The 19,314-nt window shown below is 57.3% G+C and overlaps 2 protein-coding genes across 3 annotated transcripts in view; one reads left to right on the top strand and one right to left on the bottom strand.

The window, feature by feature from the left end:
* ABHD12 (abhydrolase domain containing 12, lysophospholipase) overlaps nt 1-2,985 on the top strand; it is an 83,102-nt gene extending 80,117 nt beyond the window's left edge. The window contains exons 12-13 of the mRNA XM_004441927.3: nt 983-1,110; nt 2,289-2,985. Coding sequence (XP_004441984.1) covers nt 983-1,110; nt 2,289-2,328 — 168 coding nt within the window. The 3' untranslated portion in view covers nt 2,329-2,985. The remainder of the gene's footprint in view (nt 1-982; nt 1,111-2,288) is intronic.
* A 2,096-nt stretch (nt 2,986-5,081) lies between these two features.
* Nucleotides 5,082-19,314, bottom strand: part of PYGB (glycogen phosphorylase B) — a 58,113-nt gene continuing 43,880 nt past the window's right edge. For both annotated transcript variants that reach the window (XM_004441928.3, XM_087445726.1), the window contains exons 13-20: nt 19,197-19,298; nt 18,349-18,496; nt 15,004-15,062; nt 13,074-13,215; nt 11,030-11,237; nt 9,480-9,614; nt 8,136-8,202; nt 5,082-6,547 (exon numbers count right to left, since the gene is read on the bottom strand). In XM_004441928.3, coding sequence (XP_004441985.1) covers nt 6,395-6,547; nt 8,136-8,202; nt 9,480-9,614; nt 11,030-11,237; nt 13,074-13,215; nt 15,004-15,062; nt 18,349-18,496; nt 19,197-19,298 — 1,014 coding nt within the window. In that variant the 3' untranslated portion in view covers nt 5,082-6,394. The remainder of the gene's footprint in view (nt 6,548-8,135; nt 8,203-9,479; nt 9,615-11,029; nt 11,238-13,073; nt 13,216-15,003; nt 15,063-18,348; nt 18,497-19,196; nt 19,299-19,314) is intronic.

The following is a 19,314-nucleotide window of genomic DNA, read 5'->3' as shown; positions in this document are numbered from 1 at the left end:
AGAAGGGCAGGGGCGGTCGGCAGCAGGGTTGGGACAGGGGCCGCACAGCTGATGCCACCCACAAAAGGACATGTGAAAAGTAAGGGAATGGCTCCTGGGCCCCGGTACAAGGGTCCTGGCCTGACAGAAACTCAACGGCAGGGCACTCAGCCGGGAGGGCTCGCCAGTTGCCTGGAGGAAAAGAACCGCTGATGATGAGGATTCCCCCACCCCCAGCGCAGGGGTCCAGCGGTAGAACTGATACAGAACCTCTCGTCTGCTCTCTTGCCTTTGGGATTGGGCTGTTGTCAGGGGACCCCGTGTTGTCATGGGGCCTCATGTTTGCTGTTGCTGCCAGGAGGCAGGATTAGATTTTGGGTGACGGTGAGGTAGGAGAGAGCACCGCCCGGCCGTGGCAATGGCAAGGGGCGGAGTCAGCCTAGAGGGAGTGACGCCCGGGCCACTTCTGCCTCAGAAGTGGGCTCTGCCAGGGCCAGGTCCATTCCCTCCAGTGGGTCTGGGCTCACAGCCTCGCCCTCCTGGGGTGGAAGGAGGGGGCTGACGAGGGACAGATCATGAGCCAGCTTGGTGACTGGCCTTGACTGGGCATACAGCAAAGTCTGAGGCACACGGCCCATCCCAGCCCCCAGGACTGAGCCATCAGAGCTGCTCTAGGTACTTGGGCCACCACACCTTCACACGGCAGGGGGACTTTTCTGTGGTGCTGGCTCATCCACCTCACCGCCCGCTGAGGAAGGGTGGTCTGGGAGACAGGCGTGAGGACAAAGAGGGTCTTGAATGGCGGGCCAAGGGGTCGAGCCTGGGACAGACTCCTGCCAGCAGCCCCCGCCCGGGCCCTGGCTGTGGCAGGCTACGGGGCAGCAGTGCTGTGCATAGGGGGCTTGGACTGCTCTTCAGAGCCAGCGGCCACTGGCAGGTCTCTGTTGAAGGGGAAGCCACCAGGCCGCCATCTCGGCACTGACCCCCCTCTCCCACTCCCCAGCTCTACAACATCGCTGCACCATCCCGAAGCTTCCGAGACTTCAAAGTTCAGTTTATCCCCTTTCACTCAGACCTCGGCTACAGGCACAAGTACATCTACAAGAGCCCTGAGCTTCCACGGATACTGAGGTGAGGCGTTCTCCTCTCACTAGGGATGTTGCTGCCGGTGGTAATGGCCCAGGCCAGGCGTGCAGCAGGCACAGCAGCCAGAGCTGTCCCACTGGGGCCAAGGGTCGCAGGGATTCAAGAGCCTGCCGTTTCCATCGAGAGCGGTGGAGAGTGTTTATTGCCTCCCCCCGGGCCGTTCTCATGGTCAGGCAGGCAGTGATCTCCTCATGGTCCAGGCTGTGCAGGCCCATAGGCACCCCACATAGGGGCGCCCAGCCCACAGACGGCTCTGGACAGGAGTTCCTACACACCCCTCAGATCGCTGCCCTGTGCACACAGCACACGGGGACTCTGGCCTGGGCCAACTCCTCAAAAGTCAGTTTGTCCCCAGCTGCTGCTTGAAGGGAGGCTGTGCTCCTGGCTGCGCTGGCCAGAATCCTGGGCCAGGACATGAGCTGCAGCCTGGAGGGCTGTGGGCACCCATCTTGGGCCGAGTGCAGAGCCCGAGTATGAGGGGTGAGGTGGTGGCCAAGGGCAGAGTTTGGACTGGACCAGGCCTAGCCCCACCCTGGGAGTTGGGGCTTTTGTGGCGGGCCCAGCCTCCCCACCTCCAGTCCGAGGGCACAGGCAGCCCACTATCTCCTGGCTGTGTGGCCTTCTGCAAGATGCGGAGGTGGGAACAGGAAGAGCTTGCCTTTCCGGGGCTGCTGAGCCAGGGTGGGGCTCAGATCGGCCCTCATGAGGTGTATCTCATCTGTAAGTCTACCTCACACTTCAGCTCTCCTCTGGCTGCCTTTCGAAGTTCCAGAGGTAAAGCTGCATTTCTTTAGCGGTTTGCCATTCCTTGCCACACGGACGTGGGTTACTGAGGGGAGACAGTGAGCTGAAAAAGTATGGGGTGTGATTTTTCCCCATTATAAAAGGAATATATTACCGTGAATTTAGAACAGAGTATAGCTCTAATGTCCAGAATAAAGAAGAGCAGCCCGTAACCTGGTCTCTATTCCCACGCATCAGGATGACTGGGTGATGCTGTTGGGGCCCTGCTTGTTCAGCTCACTAAAGGGTTTCCAAGTGGGAGTGTGGTCCTCCAGGCTCCTTCGAGGCCTCCTCAGAGAGGCCATTTGAGGACCAGAGGAGATGGGATTTCTGATTTGGGCTCAAGGGATTTGGCTGACGGGTGACCTCCTCTGGTCTAGGGAATTCCTGGGGAAGTCGGAACCTGAGCGCCAGCACTGAATCTCGCTGCTGAAGGAGCGTGAAGACCTCTGCCCTCCTCCCCCTTTCCTCTAGCCAGCCTGGCACCCTACAGCCCCGGGGGTGCCAGCATCTGCGATGCACCTGGAGAGAGGCCTCGGATGCCAGCTATGGTGGGCTGAGGAGGCCCCAGCAGACCTGAGGCGTCCTGCCCCAGTGCCTGGGAACATGGATCTTTGTGAAAGACACAGGTGGCAGGCATGTGGCCCTCTCTCCCTCTTGCTGCCACTCAACCTGAGCCCTTGTTGGGAAGACAGTGACAGCAGGCCAGCCACCGTGGCTGGTTGATCCCACACTGCCTGAGCTGGGCATGGGGAGCCTGGAGCAGGTGGTGTGGGGTCTCGGGACCACACTGAGCTTTCTGGCACAACCTTCAGGAACATGGGGAGACTTGGGTTCTTTCTGTCCCTTCTTGGCACACGCAGAATGGACTCAAGTGGTTTGACCATCCCCTCCTGCCCTCTACGCACCCTGCTTGCCTTCCTTGGCATCCCTGCCTCTCTGGGTGGGCCCCAGTGCTCATAGTGGGGAGGTGCCTGTGATCTGCACTTCCTCCGCTCTCTGCCCACCTGTCCGCCTCACCTGGCCTTAGACTGAGCATTTATTTAAGAATAAAATCGTGGTGGTGGTTTGTCGTCATTTTCTCTGTGAGGCCTCCAGCCGTCAGGCCCTGCCCACAGCCTCAGGCCACATGGGAGGAGGGGTGGCTCTGTAAACCAAGGATCCTGGGTCTTGCTTTCCTCCCTCCTTGCAAATGTATGGGAGGAGTGTTGTCTGGGGCGGGGGAAGGGGCAGGCATGTGCATGGTGGGGCCGGCTTCTCCAAATGGGGCAGATGGCAATTTCCTACAATACAGACCTACATGGGTGGCCCTTTCAACCTCACACTCACCTGCTCAACCTGCAGGTCTGCCTCTTCCATGTGTCATGCGCCAAAGATCCTGCTTCTCACCGTCCCCAGCGCTGGGGAAGGGCCAGGTTGTTACGTCCTGGCTAAGTAACCTTCCTCCGAGAACCAGAGCGTGTGTGCCTTAATAAGAACAGGGGTTTCGAGCTGCCTTTGCTGTGCAGGTACAAGGGTGTGTCCCAGATCCCAGGATGTGAGCTGGCCTGAGACAGGGCCTCCCCAGATGAGATGACTGGCTTTCGTCCCCTGGGTCCTAAGGCTCTGGAACTTTCCAGTCTTGGCAGCCCAGAAACTCCCCAGGGGTAGGGAGGGCTCGTTCGTCTGCCTGCCTGTTCTCCAAGGTCTCAAGGCCAGAGTTAGCAGCTTGGGCTGGCTGGGGCCCCAAAGGCCGGGGCAGGTTCCACCTTCTGTCTGAGGCACCTTAGAGCTGCCTACGGCTGTTCTGACACCTGGGAAATGCACACCTTTCCTAAAACAGGCTGAAACGTGAATAGACTCTCCTCAGGTCAGTTTGCCAGAACATTTATCTTCTCCTGGACAGGTGTGTGTCCCCCCCCCCACTTCCTGTATCTAATTCAGGTGTGAGCACCGCCCCGTTCCTGGCTGCGCATCTCCTCGCATCTCCATCTGAGCTGGGACACACGGTCTGGTCCAATAGCTGGGACCCAGTAGCATCTTTCTGTGCAACTGCTCTGCATCAGAGGCCCTGAGTCACTAAATCACTATGCCACCTGGCCTGGGCAGCCCCTTCATGGACATGGGGTGCTCTTCTTGCTTTGTCACTGAGGATCCTGGAGGCCCCACGTCTCAGCCATATTCCCAGCCCGTCTCAGCCAAGGAAGCGGACGGGACGTGCTCACTTGCTGTCTCAGACCTGGCCTGCTCTCCCTGGGCTCAGGTCTTCATCTCGTTTCTTTAACTTGATGTGAGCTGCCGCAGATCTCTTTTGGGGGGAATGAGGTAGGATACAGCGTGAAAACACAAGCTGTTGGTGTTACAGGTGCCTGACAAGATGAGGAAGCGCAAGAGGGGAGCTCTGAGCTGGCAGCTGCTGGGCCATCGTCTGAGAGTGAGTCAGGTCCAAACACCCCCACCTGGTGGCTTCTGAGCTTATCACCTTGGTCTAAGCAGCTAAGCTGAAACTGGGTTAGGACCGACCCTTTGATGATGGGTTACAAAATCAATAGTCAGGACCAGTCCTTAGAAAAAAAAAAAAAAAGGAACAGGAGAAAAGGAACAGAGGGAGATGTGCACAGCTGTGAACTCTTCAGTTACACTTGTGTCCTGGGAGCCACAGGACGAGCTCTTAGTGCCCCCGACCTGAGACTGGGAATGGGGAGTGGGCATTCCGGGTGCACCTCAGCCGCCCTCGACCAAGGAAAGCCTCGCAACGCCATGACCCCAACAGGAGTCCACGGTGCTAAGTGCCTGCAGTTCTCGGCTTCTTTGGATAACACTGTTTTTTGATTCAACCTGCAGCTGTACAGTCTAGGGGGACAATCTTTTGGTCCCCAGGGCATTCCACTTCCCAGGGTCAGGAGTGGGTGGCAGAAAACAGGTGCAAAGAGGGACCAATACAATGCACACCAAAAATGCCAATGCCCAGATGATGGTCTCCCATGTGGCTGGACGCGACGCTTCTTTAAAGAGCCAGCAGTTCATGCACAGAGGGCTGTAAGTCCCACCCAGGTCCGGTACAAGAGACCTTTCTGTCCTCAATCCCAGAACGATGGGCTGTAATGCAGCCCGGTCCGGTTAAGAGGGAAGGTCTGAGGCCCGCCCCGGGACCCGGCCGTGCCCTCAGTGCTGAGTGAAACACAGAGGCCAGGTCAACCAAGCAGGGGCAGGTTTAATGGGCTTCTCTCACAAGGTAGCAACAGCCAGTGGCATGGTGATGGTCACACACAGCCTAAGGGATGGGACAGTGGAGGGTATTGGGGGGGCAACCACAGCTCCCAGTGGCTAGGGTGAAGCGGGCCCATGAGCAGATCCTCCACGGCCTGGTTCCGTGAGCAATCAGGAGCCGGGATGAGGGCAGAGCTCCCGTGCCGCCCAGGTCCAGCATGAAGGAGGCAGAGGCTCTGCAAGGGTGCTTCCGCCCCGTGTCTCCAGCAACCCCACGGGGAAGGGCGTCACCTGCTCCTGGTGCTCTGGGCAGCTGAGAGGGGCTCCCCCGCCCTTCCAGCACCAGCCTACTGTCTAAGAAGATGCAAAGTGGGCTCCCCTCAGGACCTACTCGGTCCTTTTCCAGACCAGGGAGGCCAGCCTTGTTACAAGACAGGAAACACACCCTCTGGCACACTGCAGCGTGGTGGGGGATTGGGTGGGGGGAGGCACAGATCTGCAGCAGGGGCTGGGCATCAGCCTCCCCCAGCAGAGGCAGTGACCCCACCAGGGGCCTCCAGGGCCCGGCAAAAACATCCCAGCATCACCTCCCACAGCGTGAAACTTTAGAAGGACAGTTTTTAGTTGCTAAAAAAAAGCTTCAGCTAGCTTCATTTCCTTGTGAAGTTAATTTTCTTTTGAAAAGGTAAAACCAAGCCAACTCCGCATCAGCCAGCCTGTCCTAATCAAGGCCCCTAGATGCCCTCCCCAGTGTCACCCTCAGTCATCCTGGGGCCTCTTTATCTGATCAATCTGGAAACTCTGTGCCAGGGCACCCACACAACAGCTGTAAAGACATGGCCTGGAGCACTGGACCCTCTCAGAACCAGGCCAAGGAGGACTGGGCCACACTGGCCAGCCAGACCAGGGCTACAGAAATAAACACTTCCCCAGGCTTCACTAAGGCCACCTGCCCAGACCTCAGAGTCCAGAGGCTCAAAACCAAAAACAAGCTCACAGCAAGGTGCGTGCAGGGGCTCCGAGAAGCGTGCGTGGGGGACTGAAGTGATGGGGCTAGCTGCCATGGTCAGTGCTGCGAGCCCTGCTTTCCTGCAGGAAGCCGGGGAGCACCTCACTCTCGGCACCTTTCCTTCCTTGCCCGCCCCCCTCGAGGCCACCACCATAATCCCCAAGGCCCTCATGGAAATAGCAATGAAAAAGCAGGGACCACTGGCTGCTGGCAAAGTGCTTGAAAACCGGCATGAGGTGCAGAGTCAACAAGAAAACAAGCCTGCTGGTCCCAACGGTGCCAGGGCACCTAGTCCCTGGGGAGGTTGGGGGGCGGGATCTGCAGGTCAGAGGGCTCCACACCCCAGATGTCCCGTGCATACTCCGTGATGGTCCGGTCACTGGAGAACTTGCCCGAGCAGGCAATGTTCCTGATGACCTTCTTGGTCCACTCCTTCGGGTTCTGCAGAGGGAAGAAGGTGCTGAGTCAACTGCACAAGAGGACCTGTGCTGCCAGAACTAGAGGATTGTTCCCAGATGACCTCTTAGCTCTTGCGGCAGCCTGACAGAAGAAGAGGAAATTACAACCTGAAAAGGGGGCCCCCACCGACCAGAAAAGCTACCAAATAACTAGAAATAGGGGCAAGGAGCCTGAGAAGGTCCTGGCCCTCGAAACTCTCCACGTCGTGCTAGGGCATGGCCCATGCAACAAAGACAGAAACCACTAGGTGACTGTTCGCCACTAGGTGGATCCAATGCCCAGGGGAAATGGCCAAGCGGTCTCCTTTCTCCCAGGGCTTCCCCAGAGCCTGGCAGCTGCCCCCAGACTCAGCCAGCACCAGGAAGGGCCTCCCCCAGAAAGCAGACTCTCCTGAGGCCCAGATGAGGGAAGCAAAGGCTCCTCCCAGATCCCTGCCCGTCCCTCCGTCTCCAGGCCCCCTCTCTCCTGTCCTTTCGCAGGAGGGAGCATCAGCAGATGCTTCCCCAGGGCAGGCAGGGCTGCAGCTTGCCTCGGGGCAGCGGGTGGTGGGGACTGGTAGCAAATCAGAAGCACAAACCCCTCAGGCCTCCTCCAAGAACCTGCTTAAACAGTTTGGGGAAATAGACTATCTGACCCAACTACTCTGCACAGTCACACCACTGTCACAGGGTCCCCTCCCACTGCTGTCCTCGGTGGGGTGCACAGGGTAGGACACCCAGAAAATCCCTGAAAAGGGAGGGCAGCAGGCACAGAGGGTCACTCTCTGTGGACGTGGGTCTTCCCAGGAGACCCCCATGGGCATGCCCACTCCCTGCAAGCCACACCAAGGAGGGGACACTGCTCCCACAGGCTGCCATGTGCCAGCTGGGTGCACGCTCCAGACAGTCGGGAAAGGGTTTCTCTCCTGGTCCACCCTCCCCAGGGAGCCAGGAACTGGCTCCAGCAGCCCTGCCTTACAAAGTCCACTCCTTACAGCTTCAAGACCCTCACTCTACTTAATACCTTCTCAGGAAATTGTTCACATTCTCACTCTAAACACAAGCTTTCTGCGTGCACACAAAGGTCTTCACTGCTCACCAGGCCCTTCCCTCATCTTGTGCCTCGTGTGCTGCACCTTCTCCCCTGTGCCCTCCCGATCCCACCCAGAGGGGTGGTCAGACTGCAGGCTGGGGCACAGCCCGTCTCCTCCACTGTCTGCTGGGGCCACGGCACAGACCTCAGGAAGAAATGCCTGTTCTGCTGATGCACTCTGGCAGCTGCTCAGAGGCTGCACGGGAAACATGCTGGTGTGGACAGCAGCCTGGCCCCAAAGGGTCACAAGGCACCAGCCTTGGAGAGGAGAGCAGAGGGACAGCTGAGGGTCCCTGAGTGGAAGACGATGAAGAAGCACTGGACAGCAGGACGGCCCACACCCATGATGTGGCTCAGCTCGCAGAGCCCCCAGCCACTCTGCTCTGGGCCACAAGCTGAACTGTGACCTCCCAGGAGTGGCCAGAGATAGGACATAGGTGCATCCTGCGGCTCCCCTGCCAGGGCTGCCTCTGCCAGTTCTGGGGCCCAAGAACCTTACCCGGTACAGCTGGTCCACCTGGGCCTGGCATGCCATGTACGCTTCATAATCTGCAAACACTTTGAACCTGAAACGGGAGACAGGAGGCTGGGCCACAGCGGCGGGCAGCAAGTGGGAGGTCAGGAAACCAACCGCCAGTCCCCTGCCGTCCACGTCCCCATGCTCTGGGGTGATGGAGCCTATTTGGCCACAGGGACTGCTCTGTGAACAACACTTCTGGGGACACTACTCTAGAAAAAACTTATTTTAACCCAATGTTTCTTTAAAGAAATGGCATTTACAGTGCACCCTCCCTGTGCATGTAGGTTAGAACTACACAGGCTGAGAGCCATCTTGCCAATGTCACCTCCCAGGGAAGGAACACAGGATGACAACAAGGCTCCATTTAGTCGTCTGTTCTCTGGTCTAACTGGGCCGAGAACCGGTGATATAGAAAAAGGATGTTCTGGAGGAAAACCAAGATTTATGAATACAGAAATGCATTTTTGTTTACGATTGAGTCACAAACACAATTCATAAAACCATTAAAAGTGTTCCTTGATCAAAGATCTCAGCCAGGGCCAAGTCCTTGGCTCAGCTACACGTGTGGAGGGACAATCTGGTCTGACCGAAGCCAGCTGACAGCACTCAGCAAAACGCAACACAGAAAATGAACCAAAAGGCAACTGAAAGTGGAACAGGGGTCAACTCTCACGTTCACCAGATTCAACTTGCACCAATGGGGTGGAACCAAGAACTGCCATGAGCCACGGCAATGCTGACCAGCTCTAAGTCAGGCCGCCTGTCTGGAGATGAGGGAGGACCACCGCCCCATGAGGATGCACTGCCCACAGAGCCATCTACAGCGTCACAAGCTGTGTCCGCTTCAACCCTTTGGTGTCCGCACGGCCAGCATCTGCTGCAGCCGGAACTCCTCTGTCTCACACACCTGCCCCGCCTGCCTCCCAGAGGTTTCTGGGGTGTCTTGCACACCCCCTCTTCCCTGAGGAAGAGAGGACCCAGGAATCGCCTCCAACCAGCCCCTTGTGACACCACCTCCTGCTCCTCACGCCCTTCCAGGGGGTCAGTGCTGGGGTGCTGGGGGGCCTGGGCTGGTCCATGAAGCCAGCCGTTCCCACCACCAGGCCCCCAAGGCATGCCAAGCACTGCCAGGGGCTCTTCAAGCTCCAGGCCCTGGGTGTAGCCGAGTCTGAGGCGCTGCCCATGGGCTGAGGGGGGCAGCAAGCCTTACCAAGACCCAGGTTTTACTCCCGAAGAATGTGCAGTTTTCAGCCCACCAGGAGGACCCGTCTGTCTGACCGACAGTGGGGAGGGACACAGAGACAAAGGGGAGGCCAGTCCCACCTGTCGTGGTTCAGCAGCATGTGGACAACATCCTTGAAGCAGTCTGGCTCCTTGGGGGAGAAGAAGCCACTGCTGATCTGGTCCACAGCCTGCCTCAACTCGGGCAGACGGTCATAGAACTCTCTGGCGTTGTACCTGCGGGGAGATGAGGCCAGGCTCAGCTGCCCAGGGTCTCCAGGAGGCAGCCTCGGGGTCAGACAGCGGGGCCGTCTGTGCTGGGCACTCCCCTGGCCCAGGACTGCCCCAGGCTCCAGGCCCGCGAGGTCGGAGGTCTTGGATGGCAGCCACTGGCCACGTGGGCTGCCGGGCCCTGGGGAGGGGCCGATGTGCTGCTGTAAAGTGCAAAGTCCAGCCCCCTGCTCCTTTTCCTGTTTACAGAGTCGTGGTCTCTAGAAGACACGCAATCACATGCATGGCTCCATTCCATGGACGTATTCCTCTGGGAAAGGCTGCTCAAGAACTTGCCGGACTGCTTGATCCCTGTTCCCCCCGCCCCCTCAGCCCCTGCCCTGTGCCCCTTGCCCTCACCCTGCCCCACCCTTCTGCTCCCCCCTTCTGCCCCCGTCTACTCCCTGCCCCTGTGCCACCATGATGACAGAGGAGGACGGGAAGGACCTGACATGGAACACCAGGCAGGAGGATACACAAGAGGCCCGTGGCCACCAGGGAGTGTGGGACGAGGGAGGCATGTGGCAGATGTGTCTGTCCCAGGACTTGGGGATGGGGCTGATGGAGCCTGAATGAGGGGTGAGTAGAAAAGGGCAGGTGGGGGTCTGTGCTCTCAGGCTGACATCTGGCTCACTCTCAGGCAGAGACTTTTTAGGTGACACTGGGGTTTTCATCCGGCTGGTGCCTGATGCCTCACCAACTTCCCAGTGAGCTTTCAGGCAATTACGCAACACTGCCTTTTCCTTTAACTACTAGTCAGGGTTAGGCTGGGGCCAGACCCCTCAAAAGCATCCAGGGAAGTGAAAAGCGAGGATGGGCTGAGGATCTGTCAGCAGAGGAGATGGGAGACCTGAGATCTAACACAGGGGTCACTGACTAGTAAAGACGGAAGCACCAGGGAGGCTGAGAGAAGGTCCACGGCACACTCTGTACTGTCCCTGCAACTTTGCTGTAAATCTGAAACTATTCCAAGACAAAAAGGTTATTTTAAAAAATTAGGCCAGGGAATCTCAGCAGTGGGTCAGCCCCAAATCCCCAAACTGGCCAAGAGTGCTCAGGGCCCCGTTCCCGAGGGCTCCCCTGCCAGAGACGAGGGCCTTCCACCCTTCTGCAAACACTGGGTCTGGACCTTATGGACTGGGCTGTGGAGAAGAAGCACAGAGCAGCCAGCTCCCACCCAAGCCGGCCTCCTGGGACAGCCTACTGGGTGCTCAGGAAGAAAGTAGACTTGGCCAGTGCACCGGCAGCCACAGAATGCCCAGCAGGCAGGCATTCACCCTGGCAAGTGGAGCCCTGGCCCTGAGAGCCCTCACAACCTCCCTGGTGCTCTGGGCAGTGCCCAGGATGCCGCTGTGTCCCTGATGTCGGGGAGAGACACATACCCTTTCCGGTCCAGGGCCTCGACGTCCTCCACCCGCAGGCCAAAAATGAAGAGGTTCTCGGCTCCAGCTTCCTCGGCCATCTCCACGTTGGCACCGTCCATGGTACCGATAGTGAGGGCCCCATTGAGCATGAACTTCATGTTGCCCGTGCCTGAGGCCTCAGTGCCCGCAGTGGAGATCTGCTGGGACAGGTCTGCAGCGGGGATCACTGCAGGGGGGCAAGTGCAGGAAGGCAGGTCAGCCACAAAGCACTCCCAGCACGAGAGCGACGGGAGGGCACAGGAACGCCATGCTGCCTCCTCCCAGCCCGAGGCCAGCACTGCCAGCACAAATACCACCTCCTGCTCACTGCAGGCCCCACCTCGCCTGTAAGGGCAGGCTAGGGCAGAGGGTCCAAGATGGGGACCTCCTCCTGAGGAGAAGCCCCCCAGGTGGCAAAGGACCTTTATTCTGGAACCTTCCAGGGACCAGGGCGTAACCAAAGTATGGTGGGGCCCCAGGCCCTGGCCCATCAGTGCTGTCATTCCCAGTCACCCCAACATCACTTCTGTCTTATCAGCCCATAAGGCTCCTTAGACCACTTCAGGAAGAATCCAGACTCTTAGGGAACCAGAGGACTAGAAAAGCAGGGCAATTTCCTCGTGTTCACATGCACAGGAATTACCCTGTGCTGTACGCAGACTGGGCACAGCAGCCACAATGACGACCTAAATGTCACAGCCCTGCAGCTTCTCTCAAGCGTGGGTCCCCACGCCTCCAAGACGTGGCAGGTGGGAAAGCAGCCTCTGTCCCGCCTGCCTTGGCACCCCTGCCCCCACCTCTTCAGCTGGTCCACGGAGCTGAGGCTGCTTCCCTAGCCCAGCAGGCTGGTACTCAGGGTCAGCACAGAGCAGAGCCCAGCTCTTCTTCAAGGTGCCAGGGTAAAGAGACACAGGCGCCTCCTGCCCTGGGAAGCCCCACTCTCAGGACAGAGGAACATGAGCAGATGCGACCGTGGACGTGTTTCCACACCAAGTCCAAGAGCTGGGGGAGAATGAGGGGGCCAAGACCCCAGCTCTGAGGCCCCAGACTGGGCATCCCCAAGGTCAGCTCTAAAGATGTGCAGAGCCAGGGCCCCCCAAATAATGGCGAGCGGGGAGTTCCATGCAGCAAAGGGCCCTAAGACATGTCAGGAGCCCGGTGACGGACTAACCACAACAGCACCCCCGATCCACGCCAGGCCGCAGCAGCCAGACCACAGCTATGTTCTGATGACCAGCCGAGCTGACGGGAGGAGGCGCGCATCAGCCCGCATGCATTTACTCAGACCAAGTGCGGAAAGCGGCAGCTGGTCTGTCTGAACCATGAGGGGCCTGCATCTCAGCACCAGAATTCCAGGCTCAGGTTTCCCACCATTTGGTTGGGCAAATTGATTTCCTGCCCGGGTTTCCAGAAGCGGCCACTTTAGAAAGGCCCATCCAGGTCAGGATGGCCGTGCTCCAAGTACATCTGGCCGCAGGACCTTCTCCAGGCAGCAGTACACATCCTGGGTGAGTCTCCCCTGGACCCTCAAAGTGGAGCAGCCCCAGACAACTGTCAGCAGAATGGGGGGGACGTCAGCCCCGAGCTGCCTCAGAAAGGACAGAAGAGGCAGGGCTGGCCTAGAAGAGAAGTAGGTAATGCCCTTGAGAGCAAACAGGTGAAAAGCAGAAGCATCTTCTGGGGAGGGGAGAGGAAAGGGGGAGGGAAGAGGTGGCTGTGGAAGCTCATGCCAGCAAGAGCGAGCCCCAGGGGCAGAGAAGAGAGGGAGGAGGAGGGACAATGAGATCACGGGCAGAAGCGAGAAAGTACAGAGACTAAAACGTCCGAGGTTGAGAGTATTCTCCGCACCCAAAGACGGACGGAGAGCTTCCCCAGAGCCTTTCACTCCTAGAACAGAGGCCCCCCTCAGGCTGGGGGAACCTGGTGTCCTGGGCAGAGTTAACCTGTCTGACCAGCAATGACCACTCACATTGTGCCCAGCAGGGGTAGCTTTTCCTATCTAACGTGGCCCCCCCGGGGCTACCTTTCTCAGCCAAGGACACACGGTAGTTCTCCAGGAAGATCACTTTGAGCCTGTCACCCACAACTGGATCGTGGTTGATGACATCGCCGATGGATGTGACCAGCTTGATGATCATCTTAGCCATGTGGTAACCAGGGGCTGCCTGGAAAGGGGGAAGGCGGGTTAAGCATGAACACAACTGTGCTCGGGGCAGAGCAGGGTCCTCGGGGGTCCCAGCACTGCCACCAGTCACCGGAGCCTGGTGCCAGACACAACTGAGCGGTGCCGCCAGTGTTGGGGGGAGTGGTTCTCGGTGCCGCAGAGGGACTGCGGCTGCAGCACCCCTGCCTCCTTGCACGCCATCTGGCAGACTGACTCATGACAGAAGCACCTGCACCCACACCAGCCACGATGCCCCACACTTGTCTCCCTCGGCTCCGACAACGTGTCTCGTGATGGCCACATCACCCATAGGCAGAGATCTGTCAGTCTCAAGCTCGTTTTCTGATTCTAGTCAGTTTTTCAGAAATGAAGAGGTAAAAGAAACAGGACTTTTAGAACTGACTACCAACTTACAAGAAATACAGGGAAATAAGGAATAGTCTGGAACACACCAGAGGGATGCAGTCAGAAAAGGCCAGCCTGGGGAAGACACAGCCCATTTCTATAACAAATAAATTGCAAGGGAAAAAGAGGGAGACGTGGAGGAAGCCTACAGATGAAGAAATTGAAGAGAAAGCAAGCAGCCGGCCCATTAGGCCCTTGCTAGGTCCTGATGCAAACAAACTGCTCAAGGCAGCTGTCACCTGAACACCCAGGGTGACGGTGGCACTGTGTGATGGGGTGCAAGAGTTGACCACCTGGGGTTCTGGAGGAAGACGGCACTGTGGAGACGTGAGGTCTGCAGGGTTAGGGCTGTGAGGTCTGGGATCTGCTCTGAAATGGCCCAGCAGAGCCTGTGGAAGGGCTTCACTGATGTTCTACAATTCCTTCCACTCTTCTCTAGGCTTTTAATAACTAACATTTTAAAAACTGTTTGAAAGCCCATATCTTTAAGAAATGCATACTGAAATGCTGACAAATGAAAGGGCATGCTGTCTAGGTTTTGCTTCAGAAACAGCAGGAGTTGGAGCGGGCAGAGACCAAATGAGGTGGGTGTGAGCTGCTGTCAGAAGCTGGGTGGGCCCAGGGAGGTGCGTGGACCTCCCGTCCACCTTCGGACATGCTTTAGTTGGAGAAGAGGACAGTGCCTGGGCCCTGCCCCACAGCCTCCCTTAGGAAGCTGCACCCCAGAGCATCCTTGTTCTCTGATCAGGCTCCTGGGGAAAAGTGGCAGAGGATGGAGACACCAGCCCTAGCGCACACAGTCCGATGATGGGACCCGCCAACGCCTAATGGCAATACGCTGGGACTCCACAACAGCGTGTCCAAAAGCATGCGCCATAGTGAATAAAGTGAAATAAAGTCACGCTGAGCTCAGAGCAGGCACACCTCTGGTTGATGAAGCAGCCAGCACCTGTGTCCACTCAGCACATGAGTGCAGGGGAGCGAGTGGGGCAGCGTGCTGGGGCCGGAGAGCCAGGCACAGGTGCAGAAGGGCAGTGGTCATGCAGAGAAAGGGCACTGCCCCATTGGATGGAGGGGCCAGCAAGCCCACTGGGGACTGCCCTTGGGGCTAGGGACTTCCACTCCATGTGTTGGGCACGGAGGGGTCCCATCCAGCTCCCTCCTATTGCTGAGCTGACGGTGAGCGAAACAACCCAGCCCACAAGCACCCTGGGGGCCAAGGGACCTCTGGCACTCTGTACACGCTGGCTCCGAGCCACCCGCAGAATCCAGCCCACTGGGAAGCTGTTGCCCGAGCTGGGACGCAGTGGCACTGCCAGAAAACATGGCGGTTTGTGCATTCTGACCAAATATCAAGCGAGGAGCAAAGCCGATGTTACCTCACCTTGCCCCCAATCATGACAGTCCTGGGCACGAAGGCCTTGGCCGGGTCCTTCTTTATTCCTGCAGGACAGACAAGAGATGCAGGTGAGGCAGCTGGAGCCGACACACCACTGCCCTGGGGCTGCAGCAGCCAGAGCCCTCAGAGGCATGCCCCACACAGACAGTGGGCAAGGCCACCGGGCCCACGTGCCCACCAGGATTCCCACTCACAGGATGGGGACGAGGCCCCTAGATTCTGCACTTGTGTCCCAGGCTGGTGAGGAACACCAGCCAGGAGCAGACTCTTCCAAAAGGCTCCTAGGAAAAGCTGCACCTCTGTTTCCAGAACAGCCCGACACAGGAGCGTGGTTTGGCCTGTCACCAGGACTCGGGGCCCTTGCACATGACGGGCACTCGCAAAAGAGGTGACCTTGGGATTGTGGCAATGGCACTGCCAGCCCTCGAGGGGAATCAGGTGAGACCCCAAGTCCCCCACTCCCGCGCTGTGACACAGAGGTGCGAAGCCGGTCCTGAGCTCTCTGCACAGGGCAGACAGAGTGTCAGGCCACAAGGGCCGGCTCACTCTCAGCCCCAGCAAACTGAGGGTGTCCTCGCCGGACCAGTGTTTTCAATTTCAGTGTGTGTCGGGGGCTGTTGTCTACACAGAGGAGACGACAGGAGGCCCCACACAGCATTCCCCAGAGCCGGAACCAGCCAGAAGCAGTAAAGAGGCTGATCTTGAAAATCCGACTTTAGGGTCTCGTAGGAACACAGCTGTTCCTTAGTTCTCAATCTTCCTGCTTCCAGAATCAGGCAGAATAACATGGAGAATAGTAAAAAATAAAAACACAAACTACATTTTCACCAAACCTACGAAAGAGAAAAAACATGCGAACTCCAGATCACTGAGCAGGTTCTGCCAGGTCATGGGGTGGGTGGGGGACAGGGCTGCAAGTGTGAAGGGTCCTGGGGCCCGGCCTCTCCAGAGGGGGCTGTTAATAGGGCTTGCGTCCTGGGGGGCAGGGAAGGAGCCCTGGGGGACCAGGCGGGCAGACCTGTCAGCGCCTCTCCTATAGGGAAACCTTGGGAGGAGGGTCTGACATCCTGGTGGACAGAGGCCCACAGGGCAGAAAGCAGAGAGCCAGGACAGTGGGGGCGCTCCTGAACCAGCCTGGACTCGGAGAGACAGAGGAGACGGGCCCCAGGGAGCAGCACAGGCTGGGGAAGCCTGCAGCTGCCCTGGAGCGCCACACAGCCCCTGCTGGTGGCGCTGGGCAGTGCAGCTCACTCACATCCGAGCAACAAACGTGAACACACGGCTCGCGACAGACAAGGAAAAGAGGAACCGACCTGCCGCTGAGAATCTCCAACCTGAGATGACCATCAACTTGGAAAGGAGACCACGGGGCAGAAACACAAGCCCTCGGGGAGAGAAGGCAGCACACGGGAGCCCGTGAAATGAGAACTGGCAGGACGCAGGAGCGAAACGGCAGCACCACCACGCGGACATGCAGCCTGGTTTCAGGAGCCAGGAGGGAGAGGAGACTCGCAGAAAGCACCACAGCCCCACAGACGATGGAAACGAAAAAGCGGACAACACAATGGAAAACGAAAGAGCTCTGGAAACATTCAGAGAGACATCAACAGACACGAAGACAGGTAAGAGAGACCACCACACCCCTCGCTGGAGTCCCAGAAGAAGAAAAGCAAAACAATGGCACCAAATAAATGTTGCAAATAGATTTCAAGAAAACTTCCTAGAAATAATACAAGACGTCAGTTGACATATCCCAAGAGCATACTAGGCATCAGCAAAAACTGCCCCACAACGGTCAGGACCAAGACACAGCCGAGTGAAATGAGCACAGGCAGTGGGACAGTTCACGCGTGGGACCAAGACCAGCCAACAGCCCAGCCTCCAGACAGCAGAGGGCAAGCACCTAAAAGACACTCAAGGAAAAGAACTGAAGCCAAGAATGTCACCTTCAAACTGTCCTTCATGTTGAAAGGCCACAGGCTGTTCTGACAAGCAAGAACTAGGAGTACAGGTCACATGAGCAGTTGCTGTGAACTAGAGGGAAAGTGGGGCACTGTGGGGAGTACTGAATGTGCTCATCCACAGACTAAGACACAACTCAAGTCCAGGACGGGGTGGCAGAGCAGAGCGTCAGCGTTGTCTGCTCCAACCATGGAGCAACCACGCGCACACACAGAGGCAGAAGGCGACGAAGGAGTGGAAACAAGCACAGGCCCCCAACGGCCTCAGGGGAACAGCCGGGAATCCCAGGGGGAGGAAGGGCAGGGCGCCCGCGACTGCACTGCTGTTCATAATCTGGGGACCAACAGGGCCATTCAAGCAGGGAACTTGGGGATACCACTGGGCAAATGACAAAGAAAATGCAGAGAACCACAACTGCAAAAGAAAGACATTGCAAAGAAAACCCAACAACGTCTCCGTGAAACACTTTCTGGCCAGGGAAGCATCGTGAAGCACCACCTTTGGCTGTGCACACAAAGGTCCTCACCGGGGCCTTTCCTAAAGGCCCGGCAGCAGGCGCACTCAACCACACACACCATCTCTCCTGCTGCTCTTACTTACTGGTAACAGGAGAGCTGATGTTCTTGAAAGGAGCTCTGTGTCTTGAAATGAGTATCTGTGGTTTCTTTGGTTTTCAAAATTAATGTCCACTTTACTACGTTACAAAATTTTTAAAACCAAGTTTTCCTTAAGGTTTTGTTATACTTATAAACCTAGCAAATATTCATATTTACTTTCAAGGGATCTTTGATTCCTGTTTGCTCTCATAATTAAATGCTGCTTAAACAATTAAGGTATGTGTATAAATTTAACATAGCTTTTTAATTTTATAGGTGTACTTTCAATGCCTCTAATAAGTAAAATCTTTCCACATAACTCAAGACGAATCTGATAAAGATAATAACTAAATTTAAAGTAAAAACTAAACTGAACACAAAACCCGGCCTTCGAGTCCCACGAAGCCCCTGATCACCAAGGCCCCACTGACTCCTCAGGCTGCAGCTGAGGTCCCGCAGCCCCACAGACCCTCTCAGGAGTTCAACTGTTCACCTGCCTCATATGGCTCAGGCCTGGTCCCCAACCAGACTGGAGGCCAGCTCACCTGCACTCCTCTGTAACCACTCTGCCACTGAGCACATACAAAACTACAAGGCTACTGCTTAAAATCAACGTGCACTGTCACACACACCCCTCCGCGCCAAACCCCAGGAAGAAGAGGCCCAGGTCCCAGGGTGAGCTGGCGAGGGAGGGCTGAGGGGTCCAGAGGAAAGACGGCTGGCAGAGGACGCAGAGGGAAGTTGGCGCTGAGGCCCCTAGTGGCACACTCACGGTTGTACAGTGTGACAATGTGCAGGCAGTTTAGCAGCTGCCGCTTATACTCGTGGATCCTCTTCACGTGCACGTCGAACATGGAGGATGGGTTGATTTTCACCTTGTATTCCTTCTCCAGGAAGGCAGAGAACTTCAACTTGTTTTCCTGGGGAGAATAAACGAAAGGACAGCTGGACGGTTCACAGGAATGAACCCTACGAGTTCCCTGAGGCTCGACTAACGCTCTGGCTTCCCACCCAGGTGGGGGATGAGGAAGCGTGATCCTGAAAGTGTACGCACCAGGAGCGGCAGAAATGAACGGGAAACTAGATGAGAAAGCAAACCTGGAGCGAAGCAGAGGATAAGAAAAGCAGAATCAAAGGATACCAGCAAGTGTTGCATCAAGAAGACAGATGGGGGCGGCTGGGGAGAGAAGATGGAGGGATAAGACTCCAAAATGAAGGACCATTTCCGGGCCTCCAGGTCCATGGGGCGGCACAGCAGAGAGGCAGGCATTCAAGCACTCGGCGTCTCGGGATCGGTCCTCATTCTTCACCAGGCTGCCGCCTGTTTGCTTTCAAAGGTTTCAAGCAACCTGGGCCTGCTCGGCTGGGGGCCGGCTGCAGGGAGGGGCTTGGGTGCAGCTGACAGCACACCAGGTGCAGAGAAGCAAGGATCTGAACTGGCTTTCTGAGCGCTTCCCTCTGGACAAGCTTTTCCTACAGAACTCCAAGTGAAGGCTGCTCAGGGCCACTCTGGGCATCTGCACTCACCCGCCCGCCCGCCCGCTGTGTGACCTGAGGTCAGTCAGGTCCTCCTCTGAAAAGCTGAGTGAGGTGGAAGGACTTCCATGCACGCGGGCCTACCTGCTTGACCTTGGCCACATCCCTGATGAGCGCCTCGTCACTGACCAATGGCAGCAGTTTCTTCAGTTGGCTCAGGTCGGTCAGGAAACCTTCCCCGATTTTCTGGAGAATTGTAAAG

The sequence above is a fragment of the Ceratotherium simum genome, chromosome 21, assembly GCF_057802395.1.
Source record: "Ceratotherium simum simum isolate JZ-2026a chromosome 21, ASM5780239v1, whole genome shotgun sequence".
Lineage (NCBI taxonomy): Eukaryota > Metazoa > Chordata > Mammalia > Perissodactyla > Rhinocerotidae > Ceratotherium > Ceratotherium simum.
Note: the sequence above shows the minus strand (reverse complement) of the source record. Positions and strands in the feature narration are given on the sequence as shown.